This window comes from Heterodontus francisci, unplaced genomic scaffold (assembly GCF_036365525.1).
Source record: "Heterodontus francisci isolate sHetFra1 unplaced genomic scaffold, sHetFra1.hap1 HAP1_SCAFFOLD_1366, whole genome shotgun sequence".
Taxonomy (NCBI): Eukaryota; Metazoa; Chordata; class Chondrichthyes; order Heterodontiformes; family Heterodontidae; genus Heterodontus; species Heterodontus francisci.
In genome coordinates, this window is record NW_027140916.1 from 61,867 (window position 1) to 81,648 (window position 19,782).

Consider the following 19,782-nt stretch of genomic DNA (forward strand, 5'->3'; position numbering starts at 1 on the left):
GTGTTACCATTGCCACAAGGTGGGACACCTTCATGCAGAATGCTGGAAGTTGCGGGGGAAACCTATTGGACTTATTGGTGTGCACAAGGTCAATGCAGAGAAAGGGGCCCTGAATGGGAGTACGACAGGTCAGGCTGCAGCTCTGACTGTAGCTGTAAGGCCAAGTACAGAGTGAGTGTGTGGGGGCATGAACAAGATACCTGAGAGTTACAGGAAATTCTTGTCTAAAGGAAAAGTACCTCCTTATCCCTCAAGTGAGGCAGGTAAACCTGTAGTTATACTTAGGGATGCAGGAGCCACCCAAACTCTTTTGCTGGGGGAAGGCATAACTTTTCCACCAGAGAGCGCATTGAAAGCCAAGGTTTTAGTGAATGGTATTGGCGGGGAGTATATACTCGTACCTTTGTATCGGGTGCACCTAGAGTGTGGCTTGATGTCTGGAATGGTAACTGTAGTTGTTGTCCATTGTTTGCCTGTAGACGGAGTTGACCTACTCCTGGGGAATGATTTGGCTGGAGCGAAGGTAGTAGCTTCTCCAGTAGTCACAGAAAAACCAAGTGAAGTTAAAGAGAAAGAACAATTGCAGGAAAAGGTTCCAGGAATTTTTCCTTCATGTGTAGTGATCCGAGCAATGGTTAAATAAGTTCCATTGTTCGAGGTCAAATTGTCACCACGGACCGATAGCCAAATATCTGAAACTTTGGGGATTTGGATAATCCGAAGGAAATGTTCTTTAAGTCCCTAAGTATAACTCTGATCAAGGCTCAGTAAACTGATCCAGAGTTAACTAAATTGGCACAATTGGCTCTAACTGAAGCTGAGGCAAAGGGAGTTCCGGATGGCTACTATTTTAAAAATGAGATTTTGATGAGGAAGTGGAGACCTCCTCACAGACCTGAGGATGAAGAATGGATGGTTGTTCATCAGATAGTGGTACCACCCAAGTATTGTCAGGAAATATTAAGGATAGCCCATGAAATTCCTTTTGTGGGACATTGGGTCTTCTGGATCCCCACATCACGTATCGGTCGACATTTTTACTGGCCAGATCTTTCCAGAGACGTGGTGCGGCGCAGTGGTTAGCACCGCAGCCTCACATCTCCAGGGACCTGGGTTTAATTCTGGGTACTGCCTGTGTGGAGTTTGCAAGTTCTCCCTGTGACTGCGTGGGTTTTCCCTGGGTGCTCCGGTTTCCTTCCTCCGCCAAAGACTTACAGGTGATAGGTAAATTGGCCATTGTAAATTGCCCCTAGTGTAGGTAGGGAATATGGGATTACTGTAGGGTTAGTATAAATGGGTGGTTCTTGGTCGGCACAGACTCGGTGGGCCGAAGGGCCTGTTTCAGTGCTGTATCTCTTTAAAAAAAAACATGCCATATGTGTAAGATTGTGGGCAAACCGCAACCTGCCACAAAACTGGCACATCTGATTCCCATATTAGTTTTTGGGGAACCATTTCGTATGGTGTTGGTAGATTGTGTAAGACCTTTACCATAAACAAAAGTGGGACACTCACTATCATGGTTATGGCTACTCAGTTCCCAGAGGCCATTTCCTTGAGAACAATTAGAACAATTTTTGTTACGGTTGTAGTAGAGAAGTTAACCCAGTTCTTCACTAGATAAAGATTACCGATTTGAGATTCAGTCAGATCAAGGTTCCGATTTTATGTCCAAAATTTTCCAGGAAGTTGTGAATAATTTGGGTACAACACAGTTAAGTCTTCAGCCTACCACCACAGACACAAGGGGCTTTAGGATGGTACCATCAGATCCTCAAAACGATGACCAGGGCATACTGTCATGAATATTCCCATGATTGGGATAAAAGGGCTAGAATTAATTTTGTTTGCCACTAGGGATTCACCTAATGAGTCTACCGGTTTTAGTCCTTTTGAATTCGTTTATGGACATGAGATAAGAGGTCCTCTAAACCTAATTAAAGGCAAGTTTTTAGAACAGAGGGACAAATATTCTGTGTTAGATTATGATCCGTGTTCTGGGAGCAGCTCATGAAAGCCTGTAAAGTGGCTCAGGGATACCTTAAAGCTTCCCAAACAACCATGAAGAAATGGGCAGACATGCCAAGACCCAAACATTTCAACCAGGCGATGAGGTGTTTGTATTACTGCCTTTACAGGGTGAACCGCTGAAAGCATTGTTCAGTGGTCCATATAAAGTGGTCAGAAGAATTGGTGATGTAAATTATTTGATTGATGCCCCAGATGGCCAGAAAAAGAATCAGCTATGTCATATCAATGTGATGAAACTATATCACCGGGAGGAGGATGAACAAGAACAGGTATGTCAGGTAGTAGGGAAAGTGAAGGAAGAAAGGGATAGTGAGGATGAGGTAGAAGGAGGCCTAGACAATTCTCAAATTGAACCTCCTCCTATCCGGTTAGCTAATACTGAATTGTTAGGGAGATTGGACACTATGCTTTCATATTTAGCTGCAAAACAACGAAAAGACCTAACAAGGCTACTCACAGCATTTAAAAAAGTCTGTAGGTACAACCTTAGCCACACATGATGTGGATATAGGGGAATACTTTCCTATCAAACAGCATCTTTATCGTTTAAGTCCAGGGAAACATGCCCAGGTGAAAGCAGTACATGTTGGAAAACCACCTCATTGTACCCAGTCAAAGCAGCTGGAGTTCCCTTAAACCTGACGGTTCAACTAGTTTCTGAATAGACCACAGAAAGGTTAATGCAGTAACAAAGGTAGATTCCTACCCAATTCCTCGCTTGGAAGACTGTATTGACAGAGTGGGTAGTGCCACGTTTCGTACAAAAAAGATTTGTTAAAGGGATACTGGCAGGTTCCTGTAACATTCCGAGCTAAGGTAATATCTGCCTTTGTCACACCAGACAGTCTTTTCCAATGCCGAGTGATGCCATTCGAGCTTAAAAAAATGCCCCAGCCACTTTTCACAGACTAATGAACAAAGTGGTAGCCAATGTTCCTAACTGTGTGGTTTACCTTGACAATGTGCTGGTATACAGTGACACTTGGAAGGACCACTTGGAGCAACTAGAAGTTCTGTTTAGAAAATTGCAATCGGCTGATTTCGTAATAAACCTGTACAAAAGTGAATTCGCAAAAGCGAGAGTAACCTACCTTGTCATATAGTAGGGCAAGGACAAGTGTTGCCAAGAACAGCAAAAGTACAAGCATTGCTGGAGTTCCCTATCCCTAAGACTAAGTGAGAAAACGAGGTTTTTGGGGATGTGTGGCTTCTACCAAAGATTTGTACCAAATTTTAGTACTATAACTGCTCCACTGACAGATTTGCTACAAAAAAAGAAAACCAAAGTAGAGTGGTCAGTGAGTGCCAAGCTTCTTTTGAGAGGCTGAAAGCCATTTTGATTTAATGAGCCAGTGTTGGCTGCTCCAATTGTTACTAAGCCCTTCATAATGCCAATTGATGCTAGTGACCTGGGGGTTGGTGCAGTCCTGTTACAAAATGATAAATTAGACATAGGCCAGTGGGATACTTTTCCAAAAAGCTAAATCGATACCAAAAAAGATATTCAACTGTGGAAAAAGAAACCCTGGGCTTATTACTAGCTCTTAAGCATTTTGAAATCTATGTCCACCATGACTGCAGAGAGACACTGGTATATACTGATCATAACCCCCCTAGCCTTTGTGGAAAAATTCAAAAACCAGAATGCCAGACAATTCCAATGAAGTTTACTATTACAATCTTATTACTTAAAGATTATCCACAATGGGGGAAAAATAATGTAATTGCAGATGCTTTGTCTTGAATCTAACTTTGCTTTGAGTTATCTGAATGCAAAGATGGTACAAAGCCAAACTATTAGCTACAGGTAAAGAGTGAATGAGAATGTAAATGTGTTTTAATAATTTTTCATCTTCTGTTTTTTCAATTTTTGTAATGAAACATATTTAAAAACACCACCAAAAGTGCTTCCATTTTTAATATTTTTATTTTTTGAGAACTTGTATTAAAACCGAAAAGGTTCCATGGATGTGTTTTTTTTTTACCAAGTTCACCGACAGGACAAGATGTTGTTTGAAAGCCACCTGTGATTTGGGCTGAAAGCAGCAGAACCCTTGGTGACTTGTGGAAAAATAGTTACAGAGAAGCTACGTGTCAAGGTTTATGGAGGTCGACTCACTGTTTGCGGTTTGAGCATTGTTTTCAGTTAGTTTGTAGTGTGAACTGTTTGAAGACAGTTAGTGTTTTCCTGCCCAGGAGAAAAGAAACCACCCAGCTCACTACCTTCTCTACCTTTTTGAAGAAATCCTACCAAGATCCAGTGTGGGGGAAAAAAAAAAATCCCTGGTGCAGCATAGCTCCTGAAGAGCTTAAAACAAAATGCTGCAATTCAAGTGCATGCTGGCGGAAAAACTTTGATGCCACATTTCTCCTAGAAACCCTACTGGAATAATTCTCGACATCTCCAAACGGACTGCTTCTGAAACGATCCTAGTGACCCGTCTCCATATACCCGGATGCCAAACCAAAAAAGGGACAACTGACTTCCTTCCATATCATCATTCTTTTTTCGTCAAGAATTAGCAAGTATTTGGCCAAAGTAGTTTTTTGTCTTTTTTTGTAACAGACCTCTGCAGAGTGAATTTCTATATTTTTTTTCCTCGTGTGTGTGTGTGATTGGAGAATTTTTAAAAAGGGAACTTACATATTTTATCCAGTATGTTAATGCTTTGTTTTGTTACTGGTTATGTCTTGCTTTATAATAAACTGATAATTTTGTTGTTTATTCAAGAAACCTGGTTGGTGTATTTTGTTCTGGGATAAAAAAATAGAGTATATGATTGGCTGTATCGTTAACTAGGTAAACATTTAAATAGATGTTGTGACCTGTGGAGAAGTGGAACTTGCTGCCTGGATGGTAATAGTTGACATAGGCTGATAAAAGTAGAATAATTTACTAGTAAGTGACAAAATCACTTTTTTCCTTTTTATGTTACTTTGATTTGGCAACGATTGGGAGATTGTGCCTTTGCTGCCAATATCTTGGATCTTATTGAAAACCCATTTTGATAAGCAGAACCGGATGTTGCTTTGACTAAGCATGATTAATCAAAGCAAAAATGTTTTTCTTTACAAACAACTACTTTAAAGTACTCTCTCTCTCACCACCTCCATTCTAATCTTGAACATCAAGAGCAAGGAGCACGAGGATTTCATCTCCACGATTGAAACCATCTATGCAACTGCATCCTGCATTGCCCTTGCTCCCTCAGTCCCCCGCCTGCTTTTGCTGAGATTCCCCATCTTTCTGCAGTTTCTCCCACATATCTCACCCCACTGCCTTCAAGCTCCCTTGATGGCTTCTCATTCATTTCCTGACAATCCCACTCCCTTTATAGGCCTCCTTGCCAGTTTACGTTCAGTAGCATACTGCCCTCTGATACTGCTTTCTCTTCAAAACCATTGTTATCAGCTGTCTCTTCAAAAAAAAACCTCTACTTTGATCCATTCTGTCCAAACCCCACCCCATCCCGATCTCCCTTTCCTCATATTTTTTATTTGGGTAGTTATCCTGTGGTTTTAAGCTTGAAGTCTTTAAATTGAAGTAAAGTTCAATTTGCTGAGTATTCTGTAACATGACAATAAGCAGGAGTCTAGATTAGTTTAGAGATACAGCACTGAAACAGGCCCTTCGGCCCACTGAGTCTGTGCCAACCATCAACCACCCATTTATACTAATCCTACACTAATCCCATATTCCTATCACATCCCCACCTGTCCCTATATATTTCCCTACCACCTACCTATACTAGGGGCAATTTTATAATGGCCAATTAACCTATCAACCTGCAAGTCTTTGGCATGTGGGAGGAAATGGAGCACCCGGAGGAAACCCACGCAGACACAGGGAGAACTTGCACAGGGAGTCCTTGTACATTTGTGCCCATCTAAAAACTGGGGGAAGTGTTGAACCACAGTTATATTGATTAGGGGATCTATTGGTATTTTCAGCATCCATTTCAACTCTGAGCTCAAAAAGGTTTCCGAATACACATTTTATCTGTATTCGCTTTTATCTGTGTAAGTTTCTAACAGTTACCCACAGCATGAGAGTTCACCTTTGCTCCTTTGTTTTACTCTTTCTAACCCTGTCACAAGCATCATAGTGCTGTTGGTCATAAAATGAGCAAGAGCTAAAGAACATAAATATGTCATTTTAAATGTAGCTGAAGCTGTGTGTTCAGTTCTTACCAACCTGAGTAATCTTTGAGGTACTGTATTTGATTGAGTGTAAAGTGTGTGTGTTTCATGTGGATCCCTGAAATAAAGATTCTTTTGATTTTTGGTGCCATGAAAATAAGGTAGTTACTGTTGTAATGACCTTAACATACTGGAAGTGCCAGTGTTTATTTGACGGCACAGTGGCGCAGTGGTTAGCACCGCAGCCTCACAGCTCCAGGGACCCAGGTTCGATTCCGGGTACTGCCTGTGTGGAGTTTGCAAGTTCTCCCTGTGTCTGCGTGGGTTTTCTCCGGGTGCTCCGGTTTCCTCCCACAAGCCAAAAGACTTGCAGGTTGATGGGTAAATTGGCCATTATAAATTGTCACCAGTATAGGTAGGTGGGAGGGACAGGTGGGGATGTTTGGTAGGAATATGGGATTAGTGTAGGATTAGTATAAATGGGTGGTTGATGTTCGGCACAGACTCGGTGGGCCGAAGGGCCTGTTTCAGTGCTGTATCTCTAATCTAATCTTATAATTGGCAGTATTGTGAAATGTGATGCAAAGCAAATCTTGAATTGGTTTAATAAAGGAGTCTCAAACTTGTTCTCCAAAATTAAGCAATGATCAGCCTCTTTAATGTAGGAATGCCAGATAATAAGTTGGATGTGAAACAGCATTTACAGGAGAAGTCTTAAGATCTGAGCCAACAAGGCTGAGAAGCATTTTGGGATCTTTGGCTTTCTTCTATGCTATGTCAGCCTTTTAGCCCATCCTGCCTGTGCCGGCCCTTTGAACAGGCTGTCCAATTAGTTGTACACCTCTGCTCTTTCCCATAGCCCTGCAAATTTTTTCCCTTCAAATATTTATCCAATTAATTTTTGAAGGTTGCTGTTGTATCTGATTCCAGCTGCCTTTCAGGCAATGCATTCCAGATTAGGAGAACTCATTACCTAAATTTATTTTCTTCATGTCACCTCTAGATCTTTTGACCATGAGAAATCTCTGTTCTTTGGTTACTGACCTTACTGCCACTGGAAACAGTTTCTATTTATTTACTCTACTAAAACTCTCTGCTTTTGAACACCTGTATCAAATCTCCCCGTTGCCCCTCCAACTTCCAGTCATACTTCAGCCAGCTTTGGAATTCACTTTGGTAGGAAGAATGAGAGACAAGATAAACTAAATGCTGCAAATTTTAAGAGGGGGGGTGGGGGGGGGAGAGAGGCAGCAACAGAGAGACATGGGATGAATGCACACAAGTCTTTGAAGGTGATAGGACAAGTTGAGAATGCTGTAAGGCATACAATTATTATAAAATAGAAGCATGAGTTTAAAAAAAGATAGGAAGTTATGCTAAATCTTTATAAAATGCTGTGTAGGTCCTGCTGGAGTACTGTGGCCAATTCTAGATACCACACTTTAGAAAGGATGCAGAAGAGATTTGCTAGAATGGGACCAGGGACGAAGGACCAGAGAAGCTGCGGTTGTTCTCCTCACAGCAGAGAAGATTAAGGGGAGATTTGATAGAGGTGTTCAAAAGCAGAGTTTTAGTAGAGTAAATAAATAGAAACTGTTTTCAATGGCAAATCTCTTCTGCATCCTTTCTAAAGTGTGGTATCTGGAATTGGCCGCAGTACTCCAGCAGGACCTACGCAGCATTTTATAAAGATTTAGCATAACTTCCTTTCTTTTTTTTAACTCATGCTTCTATTTTATAATAATTGCATGCCTAACAGCATTCTCAAATTGTCCTATCATCTTCAAAGACTTGTGTGCATTCATCCCATGTCTCTCTGTTCCTGCCTCTCCCCACGCACCCCCCCCCCCCCCCCGCCCTTACAAGTTGTAGCATTTAATTTATCTTGCCTCTCATTCTTCCTACCAAAGTGAATTCCAAAGCTGGCTGAAGTATGACTGGAAGTTGGAGGGACAAAGGGAAAAAGGAAACCATTTTATTGGCTGCTCTAGCTATGAACCATTTGCAACATATCCAGTCCTGTATAACTTTGGGGCAAGATATCCCATTTTTTTTTGCTGCAGTTGTCTTGGATGTCTTTCTTTCAGTTTGTCTTGTGCACACTATACTTGGTATTAATAGCGTATAAGCATATATAGTGAAGAGTAGCCCATTTGCCAGTAATTTAAAATTGTATTCCTGTTGACTATTACGAAAGAACAAACTTGCACATGTGTACCACCTTGGATGTTCTCAGGAAGCCCCAAACCACTTCACAGCCAATGATCTATTTTATTTAGATCTGATCAGTTTTATGGACAGTAGAGTCTCCTAAAGCAAGACTGATATTCTGCATGTGGTTCTTGTACAGCACATGGAATGTGCTGCAGATCTGCTAAACCTTTTTTTGCAAAGCCATTTTCAACACTCCATCTGAACTTTACAGTGGTGGGGGGAGGATGAGAGAGACAGGCTGTGTGGCTAAGACAAGCCTGTTGCATGATCTTCCAGAACCCATTTTAACATTCTTCTTTTCCCCTCTCTCCTGCCTGTGTTTCATTTCCATAGTGCTTGCTCAGTCACTGTTCCATCTTTGCATCTGGAATTGGGTAGTGCCTACTTATCAGCCATAATACTGTGTGGGAGTATCTCTGATTATTTTGCACATCTACTTGAGCTATAATTCTGTATGCTCATACGTGCCTTTGCTTTACTAGCAAAATCTTATGTTTGTTAAACACCTGGAAATATCTTTGGAGCTGAATATTGAACTCTAATATTAATCTTGGTATGACCATCTGTAAGTCTTGGTCTTGTAAGAAATAAAAATGTAGAGCATAAAAATCATAAATGCAGTATTGGTTACTAATGAAATATTTTTCTTGTCCTTAGCTTCTGCTTTATGTAGAGATTGTGTGGTGGAAAAATGCAGGATTCTTAGATTAAAGAATCAGTTAAATGAAGATTACAAGATTATTTCCAACCTGACTAGGACCACATTACAAAGGTACTTTTTTGCTTTGGAACCATCCATTCTATTTAAACAGGCAACTAAAATGGTGTTTTCTCATTGTCTGAAAGCTACTGTTTATACCAAAATCTGCAAGAGAAATAGTTCTGTTGGCATATTTATTTTAAAACTTTTACTGATATGTTTTGTGACTTTGTGTTTGCATGTGTTCCTTATCTCGTCCCCTGGTTTCACCTAACTAGTGTCACTGAATTTTATATTTAGGTAGTTGCATGCAAGGAGGGATGATGTTGAGCACGTTGGGCCTATACTCATTGAAGTGTCAAAGAATGAGAAGTGATCTCATGGAAACAATGAAACTTAGAAACATAGAAGATTTAGAGCTCTCTGAGGGTGATGAATCTTTAGAATTCTCTACTTCAGAGAGCTGTGAAGCCTTAATCATTGAATATATTCAAGGCTGAGATAGATTCTTGAACCACAGGGGAGTCAAGGGCGATGGGGAACCGGCAGGAAAGTAGAGTTAACCCAAGATCAGATCAGCCATGATCTTATTGAATGATGGAGCAGGCTCGAGGGACGATATGGCCGACTCCTGCTCCTATTTCTTATGTTCTTATAAGGTGAAAAATAAAACTGCCCTTATAATATTAGCCAGTATTAGAACCAAAGCCAGCATTTCTTGGGTATGGCCATCATGGATATCTGTTCTGAGTTTATTAGTCAATCATCTCCTATAGTTGTGATGGTCTTAGGGAATCAGATCAATGCTATTGATTTTAATAAAAGCAAAATACTGCGGATGCTGGAAATCTGAAACAAAAACAAGAAATGCTGGAATCACTCAGCAGGTCTGGCAGCATCTGTGGAAAGAGAAGCAGAGTTAACGTTTCGGGTCAGTGACCCTTCTTCGGAACTGACAAATATTAGAAAAGTCACAGATTATAAGCAAGTGAGGTGGGGGTGGGGCAAGAGATAACAAAGGAGAATGTGCAGATTGGACCAGGCCACATAGCTGACCAAAAGGTCATGGAGCAAAGGCTATTGATTTTAATGTTGAGGATCAGTCAGGGATATGGGACAGTAGAACAAGCAGACACAATATAAGTTGCAAGATTCGTACAGGACTTGAGACTGAAGGTGGTCAGATTTTGAAATAGCATAACTAGGGGTGAAAGAGGAAAATTGCTTTGATCTCCAAAGTCAACAAGTATCTTGAAAAGCATATCAGTTACAATTGCTAGAAGAACAAGAGGGCAGACTAGATGGAGATTGGGATTTTGTTTTTTTTTCTGGGTTTCATTTGTATGCTTCATTATAGAAGTGCTGCCTTGTAAGATGTTCTGAGCATTGGTTATGCTGCTGGGATAAGTTGAAGTGATTTATGACTTTAACCCCTTATTGGGACTAAACCAAATCAGGCCTACATCCCTATGAATTTCCTTTAATTAAGTTCAAACCAGACAAATTCTTACAGACACTTATATGGGTCTAAAGAACTGAACTAGTCTTCCCTCAAAGAAAGAGAACTAACAGAATATTACCATCTTTTGGATAACCTATTTTGAAATTATCATAGCTGAGTCATAAATATCCCAAATATTATAAGGGTCTGGGAAACTCTCTTCAATACGTAACTCTCCACTTAAAGAGACAGAGAGAGGGTTCTTGTAGTTGTATACAAAATGCTACATGAGACGGTGTATTAACTTTTATATATTTATTAAAGAATTGAACATGACATACTTTAAGTGGATAAGTATACCACAATATCAGATATTACTAAGAGATGTAACACATAATCTACTTTCTAAAATAGAATCCAAAAGTTCAACCTTGATATTGTTACAGCCAAATATCTTAGAATATCCATCAAAATTTCAAACAAATTTTTACCTTAAATTCCCCGAGTAAGCCATAGGGTGGGAAGCATTGATGAGGAATTCAATACTTCTAGTTTTTTGCTTCAGAAACCCTCATGCTTACGCTGTTTCTAAACTATCATCTGACCTTTTAGCATATCGGTATTACCTTTCTGTGTGTGTTTTTCCTGCGTTTGAGATCCATAAATGATAATATCATTAGCTACCATCCCCAGTCATAGAGTCGTACAGCATAGAAACAGGCCCTTCGGCCCACCGCGTCCATGCCGACCATAATGCCTATACTAATTCCACCTGCCTGCATTAATTCCATATCCCTCTATGCCTTGCTCATTCCAGTACCTGTCCAGATGCCTCTTAAATGTTGCTACTGTTCCTGCCTCCACCACCTCCTCAGGCAGCTCATTCCAGATACCCACTATTCTTTGTGTGAAAAATGTACCCCTTTGATCCCCTTTAAACCTCCTTCCTCTCACCTTAAATCTATGCCCTCTAGTTTTAGTCACCCCTACCATGGGAAACAGACTCTGGCTATCTACCCTATCTATGCCTCTCATAATTTTATATATCTCTATCATGTCCCCTCTCAGCCTCCTTCGCTCCAGGGAAAACAGACTCAGCCTATCCAATCTTTCTTTATAACTCAAGCCCTCCAAACCAGGCAACATCCTTCTGAATCTTTTCTGCACCCTCTCTAACTTAATCACATCTTTCCTGTAGTGCGGCGACCAGAACAGCACACAGTACTCCAAATGCAGCCTAACCAACATCATGTACAACTGTAACATGACATCCCAACTTTTGTACTCAATGCCTCGGCCGATGAATGCATACGCCTTCTTCACCACCCTGTCTACCTGTGTTGCCACTTTCAGGGAACTATGTACTTGCACCCCAAGGTGTCTCTGCTCAACAACACTCCCCAGTGCCCTGCCATTCACTGTATATGTCCTGCCCTGGCTCAACTTCCCAAAATGCATCACTTCACACTTGTCTGCGTTAAATTCCGTTTGCCACTCCCTTGCCCACTTTCCCAGTTGATCTATATCCTGTTGTAACCTTAGACAACCTTCTTCACTGTCCACTATACCACCAATTTTGGTGTCATCTGCAAACTTACCATCATGCCCCTTACATTCACATCCAAGTCTTTAATATATATGACAAACAACAGAGGGCCCAGCACCGATCCCTGCGGCACACCATTGGTCACCGGCCTCCAATCTGAAAAACAACCCTCCACTACCACCCTCAGCCTCCTATCACCAAGCCAATTTTGTATTCAATTTGCTAGCTCACCCTGGATCCCATGTGTTTGAACCTTCTGGACCAGCCTACCATGCGGGACCTTGTCAAAGGCCTTGCTAAAGTCCATATAGACAACGTCCATCGCCCTGCCATCGTCAATCCTGTTAGTCACCTCCTCGAAAAACTTATGTTTTTGCTGAAAATCCCCTGCTCTTGAAGCTGTGAGCATTTACCTGGTCAAAATGTTTATAATTGGGTTTACTTGGCATCTGTTTCTGTAAGTACCATTCCATTTTATTTTATTTATAATTGTCTTTATATGGTACCTTGAACCCTCCTTTTGAGTCAATCTGTCTTTTTACTAACAGTGTCAACTAATTAAGGTTATTGCTACCTCTTACTGAGGTAGCACAGGATGTTTCAACATGTGTTTATCCTCCAATTCCCTGGCAACAGACGCTGAATGGATTTTCCTATCTAAAAGGTGTTTCTGGTTCACATTCTATTCTAACAGGGTCTTTGGAAGACCTTGAAATTTTTAACTCTACCTTCTTAAAGGGGAATTTCAGTGAGTCTTGAAAACTGACCATTTATTCAATCTTTAATTCTAAAAGGTATAATATATTAACTATATCTAAATTCTACCTAATTAAGCCTATTATGCCTATGTTTCATCACAATGTCACCATTTTCCATTGGCACTTGCAGCTGCAGCTATATCCTCATCCTGAAGGACAAGACAATTCCTGGCTTGAATGCTACCACTGGGTGTCTTTGTGCTTCAACAGACAGAAGGCATTATATGTGCTTTTATTTAATGCCTGATTTGCTCTTGTACAGCATCTCTGAAGGAATGATTCTTCAACAGGGAAGGAATCCTGTGAGACATGATCATTCAGGATAAGTCCTGGGATCCTCAAGGTTTCTCCAGACCCATTTTTTTAGGTGATCATTATGGGATTTAACTAATTTTTGAACTCTTATGCTTGGGGATAAAACATGCTTTTCTCCTGTGTCGTGAGCATCAGTAGCAGTTTTAGACTTTTGACCTTTTATTTTTTAAAAAGTATAAAAGATTATAAATAAGTCTCTTTTACTACTTACATTTTTGAGTATTGCTGAAAATAGAGACATTTTGTCGAAGCTTTTGTCTTGCACTCATCAGCACAATTCGCAAGAATACCAAAATAAGGGAAACAACAAATTTGTACTGTATGGGAAGAGAGTGCTGATTGGTTGGCAAGTGGACTCTGGTAGTGGCATTGCCATGGAGAATGTATCAGTTTATGGTGACTGACAGTTAACTGCCAAGCTTTGTTTGAAATTTAAACCAGGCAGGTTGACTGGTCAAGGCATTGCCCTGAGGAATAAACCAGTGACTGGCTGTCACTTATTTTGTTTAGCTGAAACAGGCGCAATGTGTGTACATGTTCTTTCTGTCTGCAAAGAACAGGCCCTGTGTATTAATATATGTAGCTTCCAGTACACGCAAATGCACCACACTGTGAGCCCTACTGACAATCTTAAATTGGTTGTCAGCATAATTCTTGGCGCACTGAGGATTATTTAGCAAATGTTGTCCAAACGGGCGGAATCACATCTAATGTTGGATACAGTGTTTTGGGTTTTGAAAGAACAGGCTGATTGGGTACGGCCTGTACCTTGCCCGTTGCGAATAGCGAAAGGGACATGTTGTTTGATGCGATCCACCAGTCTTTGGGATGTACGGTCTATATATCTAGCATCACATTGGCATGGAAATTCATATATCACAGAATGTCTTTTTGGCTTGACGGCAGCACCCTGTTAGTGGCGAACAGCACATGTGTTGCTACTGCATAGTAGCAGCGTGAAACAGCTAGCTTCACCTGTTGCTCAAATCTTTGGGATGCATTACCCTTCCAGGATAATCTGAGGTAGGCTGGGCACTTTTCAGGGCTGAAAATGACGACCTCAGGTCTGTTCATATGTTTGCGCGATATACAGCGAGAAATGATCTGATTAAGGTAGCCATTGTCACGCAGGATGACTTTGGTTCACCCTATTTCAGCATCATGCTTGCATGGTGAGCAAATGGCTCGGGCCCTATATGGGCCTAAGGCTGTCCTGATGAATGCAAGATGAAAAGCTTTGACAAAATGTCTCTATTTTCAACAATACTGGAGTTCTGTACTACCGAACGACTAATTATATTTTTCCTAATCCATTCCTTCAGCCTGTTGCATCTGTTCTGACTTTGTATTTCCTAGCACTTAATAGACATTATGTAAACTTCTTCCTGGTGCACATCATTCTTCCTATTTGATGCCCAAGAAGCTGATGAAAGAAAAAGTATAAATTATTTGACAGTATAAAACCAGGCCAGAGTTGGTGCCAACCACACAAGATTTGCAGTTCAGACTATGAAGTAGGTATTTTGGTTCTAAGCACAAGCCTTGCCAGCACTGCTCACATCCCATGAACAAATATATAAAAACACATAAATAGGAGCAGGACTAGGCCATAGAGGCCCTCAAGCCTGCTCTGCCATTCAGTAAGATCATGGTTGATTGTCTATATCAATTCTACTATCCTGTATCCCTGGATTCCCTTAGCATCCAAATATCTCTCGATCTCAGTCTTGAATATATTCAACAGCTGGGTTGGAGAATTTTAAAGATTTACAACCCTCAATGAAGAAATTTCTCATCTTAGTTCTCTTTGTAATCACCTCTTGCTGATACTCATAGTTTCATAATGATGGGTGTAGTATACAGAATTTGAAGTATTTTTTAAGGTGCTGAAATTTGATTCTTTTTTTGAATTTGGCAATGTGTGAAAAGCACAAAATGGGAATTTAAGGCCAAAATATTTGAATTACTGTATTTGAATGAAGGAGCTTTGAATAAAGTAAGTTACCAGTGATGCGCAGTCTGGTTGAAATCCTTAATTGCTAATTGTGCTCTTTTATTGTTGCTCTGTGCCACGTGTCTCTGCCTTAGAGTCTCAAAAATTTCTTACTTCAGGCAGCTTTCACCCTGCTGTCCAGCATTTGGGGTTTATCTTCGCTGTCAATTTGATAGATTAAGATCTGTGGCTGCTGTTGAGCCTCTGGCTTGGCACAGGTTAAACAACTGACACTAATCACACCTCCTACAGTTAAAATGAAGAAGTACATTTTGTAGTTTAGCCAGTTGTTTAGTTTGAGAACACCCATTACTAAACACTATTTGGCTATATGTAGACTATTTTGTGATTTTTAGATGATTGTGATGCATCAAGAAAAGCTGCACTTTGGCCATACCACTAGCTAATATGCTAAGGGTTTCTGTTCACTTCACATATAAGGCAGCATCATACAAAAACCAACAGTTGTCTGAATCTAATGGTTCAAAATGATGAGTTCGGGTACTTCAGGCTGGGCACAATATTAAATCAGTTTCTCAGTCTTAATTTCTGAATCATATTCATTTGTACTAACAGATTTCCCAAAGCTTTGCGCAGTGAGTCGGCAGTTTTATAAGAACAAGGATGTTATGTCAAGCGGTACTACCACACACACTGTCTTATTAGCGGGGAGTACTTTGAAGAGGACCCAGAGTCTAGCAATATTGGAATCGGGTCCTTAGGTCCAGCGCTGTTTTGGGGGAAGGGGTGGGGGTAGTCACAAGATCTGATCGCACTGGGAGGGAGGTCTCAAACACTGAAGAGAGATGTTGTGGTCGTACTGGACAAGTTGTGGGTTCACTAGGAGAGGGACATTTGGTATTTCTTAAATCAGGGAGTGCTGGAAATGCAGTCTGGAGTGTGTTCAGTTAGGAAGAGGGCCATCAGGACTCGTGATGGGCTTCAGAGTCTGGCAGTAGTGGGCGGGGGGTGGTGGGGGCGTTGGTGCGGGGTTGGGATTGCCGTTGCACTGCAGTAATGGACAGCAATTAGAAATGGACCCAAGAGACTGTGGGACCCAAACTACCTGTGATAGCTTTGAATCATCAGTCATAACCCTCTCCACATTCCTGCTAGTCAACTCCACCCTGATCATTGCCCTTTTTTATCCCTGGGGTACTGTCCTACCATTTTGCTCATCATTTGCCGGCTCCTGTCTTTAAATGCTGTAAACCAGGAATATAATGGACATGAAAGCAAGGATTAGGAAGTGCAATTTCCAGGTAAAATTAACTTTCAGGGCTCTTGACGAGTTTGCATTATTAATGGGCTTTAAAAAAAGGTTTCCATATACCTAGGTTATCCTATTAAATACTGCATCATCAGTTATGCAATTTCCAAGGTTTTATATTTAACATTTTTCAGAAGAGGGATTTATAACTGACTATATGCAGTCAAAATAAAGACTTGATTTGACAAAGAAATTTCGATGAACATTTTTAACCATCAACAAAGTAACCACAGTCTCAGATGCTGCTAAATCATAGTTGTCGTCTGTCTGTGCAGTTCATAATAGCAGACAGCATTTCTTAATGGATATCATCACCTATCTGAGCTAAAGTTCAGAAAATTCAGAATTCAGTATTTTTCAAAGTCCTTTGAAAGCCAAGAACAAGCAAATACCTTTTCATTTATATACTGTCATGTATCTGTGGATGGCAAAGTGCTTTGGGACATTCAGTTACTCTTGAAGCGTAATCACAGTTACGTGGAAAAACATGGCAGTCAAACTGCACGCAGCAAGGTTCCACAAACATCATTGAGATGAATGGCAAGTTGATCTGTTTTATTATCAGCCATGGCTCAGTTTGTAACACTCTGGTCTCTGAGTCAGACGGTCATGGGGTCAAATCAAATTCCAGGGAGTTCAGTGCAAAGTTGAGGCTGACACCCAAGTGCAGTACTGAGGGAGTGCTGCATGCTGGATGTGCCATTTTTTTGGAGATGAGATGTTAAACCGAGGCCTTGTCTGCGCTCTCAGGTGGACATAAAATCCCATGGCATTATTCGAAGTAGATCACAGGATTTCTCCCTGGCCAATATTTATCCCAAAACCAGCATCATTTAAAAAAAAAAAGTCTAGTCATTATCACATTGCAGTTTGTGGGACCTTGCTGTGCTCAAATTGGCCGCTGTATTATAAGTTGACTGTACTTGCAAAGCACTTCATTGGTTGCAAAGTACTTTGGGATGTCCAGGGGTTGTATGCAAGTTCTTTTAGTTGAGAGTGAATGTTTCCCAGTACACCTGGAGCGTTCCCTGTTCTTCCTTGAATAACTTCAAGGAATCTTTTATCAGACCGAAAAGCAGAGCCACCAACAATTCAGCAGCCCTTCAACACTGCACGAAAGTGTCAGCTTAAATCGTGTTGTCCAGTAGAAATCGCTGGCGAGCCACAGGTGTGGCTATAGTGACACCTTTAGCCACATGCACTAATTTTAGTAAAAAAGGTACCTTGCACATAATACAGGTACTTGTACTTCACATTTATATTTACTTAAACATCTTGCACCATTCAGTGCAAAACATTTCGGTTTTTCTCATTCGGCAAAGTCAGCACCTTCTGGTTTTTGTCCAGCATTTGCGAGCAGTGCCTACTGCTTGCTGAGCATGTTGACTCGCACAATGAGACATGCCGGACCTGCCCCTGCTCTCCGTGCAGAATGCGGTTGGATGCTGCAGGCCCTGTTGGAGCGGCTTGTTACTGGTTGTAAAAACAAGAAATGCTGGAACCACTCAGCAGGTCTGGCAGCATCTGTGAAAAGAGAAGCAGTGTTAACGTTTCGGGTCAGTGACCCTTCTTCAGAACTGACAAATATTAGAAAAGTCACAGGTTATAAGCAAGTGAGGTGGGGGTGGGGCAAGAGATAACAAAGGAGCTGTAGATTGGACCAGGCCACATAGCTGATTGTTACTGGCTGTACTTGCTTTCTTCTGGTCTAGAGCTGTTCTCTGGTTGAGCTGACCACGCTGACAGCTGCCCTGTCCACACAATGGTGCTGGTGTTTTCCATGATGTTTTCATCCATGTTGCTCACTATTTTAACAGACAGGCAATGAGCAGTAACAGGAACTAAAGCCCACACAACCATCACTGAATACTTGCACATACTCTGCTTTCCAACTTGCCACATTGCCAATAAATGCACGCAATGTACAAATGCAGGTGCTGTGCAAATCCGAGTATTGAGATCACTAGTCCAGTGATGGTGTCAAGCATTCATTTTTTAAATCAAAAATGCAATTGACTACGTCTGGATTCCCAATTAGCCACATGTGATTAGTGGCTGACACATTGCACAGTACTGGCCTAAAATGTGTGCTCAAGTCCTGAAGTAGGGCTTGAACCCATAACTATTTGACTATTTGTGGCGTAAGTACCACTCACTACTAAGCAAACTGGTATTTTAAAACTTCAAAATCCTTTCAAGATCAAAGGATACTCTTGTATTCTTGTACTCTTCAACTATAGTTGATGCATAGATTTCCTGCTGGGAAATTCTGCAACCTGCACATGCTTGGAATGCGCAGATGTGGTTGACGGCATTACTCTTAACTGTTGAGCTAGTTGAAACACAGGCATTTGAGGCAGGCTGAAACTCTGGAAATAAAATTAAGAAAGGTATTAAAAGACAACTCAGTGGTGTCATTATGAAATGTGTATCTTTTTTTATTTTGTATAAAACTTTTTTTCAGACTGTAGAACATTCACTTTCAAAAACATTTTAAGTGATTTGATCACATTTGGGACCTATTTGTAACTGCAAAATGTTTACATAAGAAATGCAATCTATATCCTTAGGTATAGTTTTCTCATTTTCAAATAGTGATTTTTCAATGTTGACATAAGATGTGAGATTCAAAACTGGCACAGAAGTAAAGTTTGTGGGCTGGAACTGCATGCCATTGACAGGATTTTTAATATGTATCGTTTAATCTCATTAGGGAAAAAAATCTTCATAGTAGGAATGGGTTATGTATATGCATAAATATAAACTAAAGTGATTAAATATTCCATGATATATGGTACTCCACATGCTGCTGTTACCATGGAAATGTATGCTATGCAAAACAATCAACCAGAGAGATGACTGATGAATGTGTAAGGATGGTAGGTAGTCCAGAAACCCACTCAATTACCTTGTGAGAACAGTGCACATGTGGAAGTAAAATTTTACCTTCGCCACATTGGTGGTAATCTGGCAGAAGGGATTGCCCTGCCAGAAAAATACCAGCCCAATTTCATTCCATCGCTTTCAATGGAATGAAAATTGGGCAGGTTTGCTAATGAGTAGGCGAATCATTCTGTCATACTGCTTTTCAGAATGAGTGGGTGTGACAGGCTAACCAACCCTATCTCGTACTTTTCTTTCTTAAATAAAGCTCTCCCCCTTCTATATTTGCTCTGTCTCTGAGTTGGAACTTAGTAGTTTTGCTGGTTTCTCTTCTGTTGTTGCATCAGCTTAATCTCTGTTTCCGCCACTATCTTTTCATAAGCTGGGGGTGGGATACTGGAACATAGTCTTGCTTGTAATGGCACTGCAGAAGATAATGTGCATGGTGCCTAAGGTTACTGGCCCTCCCAAATTGCCTGGTAATGTCCCAG

At 40.9% G+C, this 19,782-nt stretch overlaps 1 protein-coding gene across 1 annotated transcript in view; it reads left to right on the forward strand.

The window, feature by feature from the left end:
- LOC137361392 (ubiquitin carboxyl-terminal hydrolase 48-like) overlaps window positions 1–19,782 on the forward strand; it is a gene marked incomplete at its 3' end in the record, with an annotated part of 85,748 nt that overhangs the window by 59,320 nt on the left and 6,646 nt on the right. Inside the window, exon 9 of the mRNA XM_068026264.1 lies at window positions 9,043–9,157. Coding sequence (XP_067882365.1) covers window positions 9,043–9,157 — 115 coding nt within the window. The remainder of the gene's footprint in view (window positions 1–9,042; window positions 9,158–19,782) is intronic.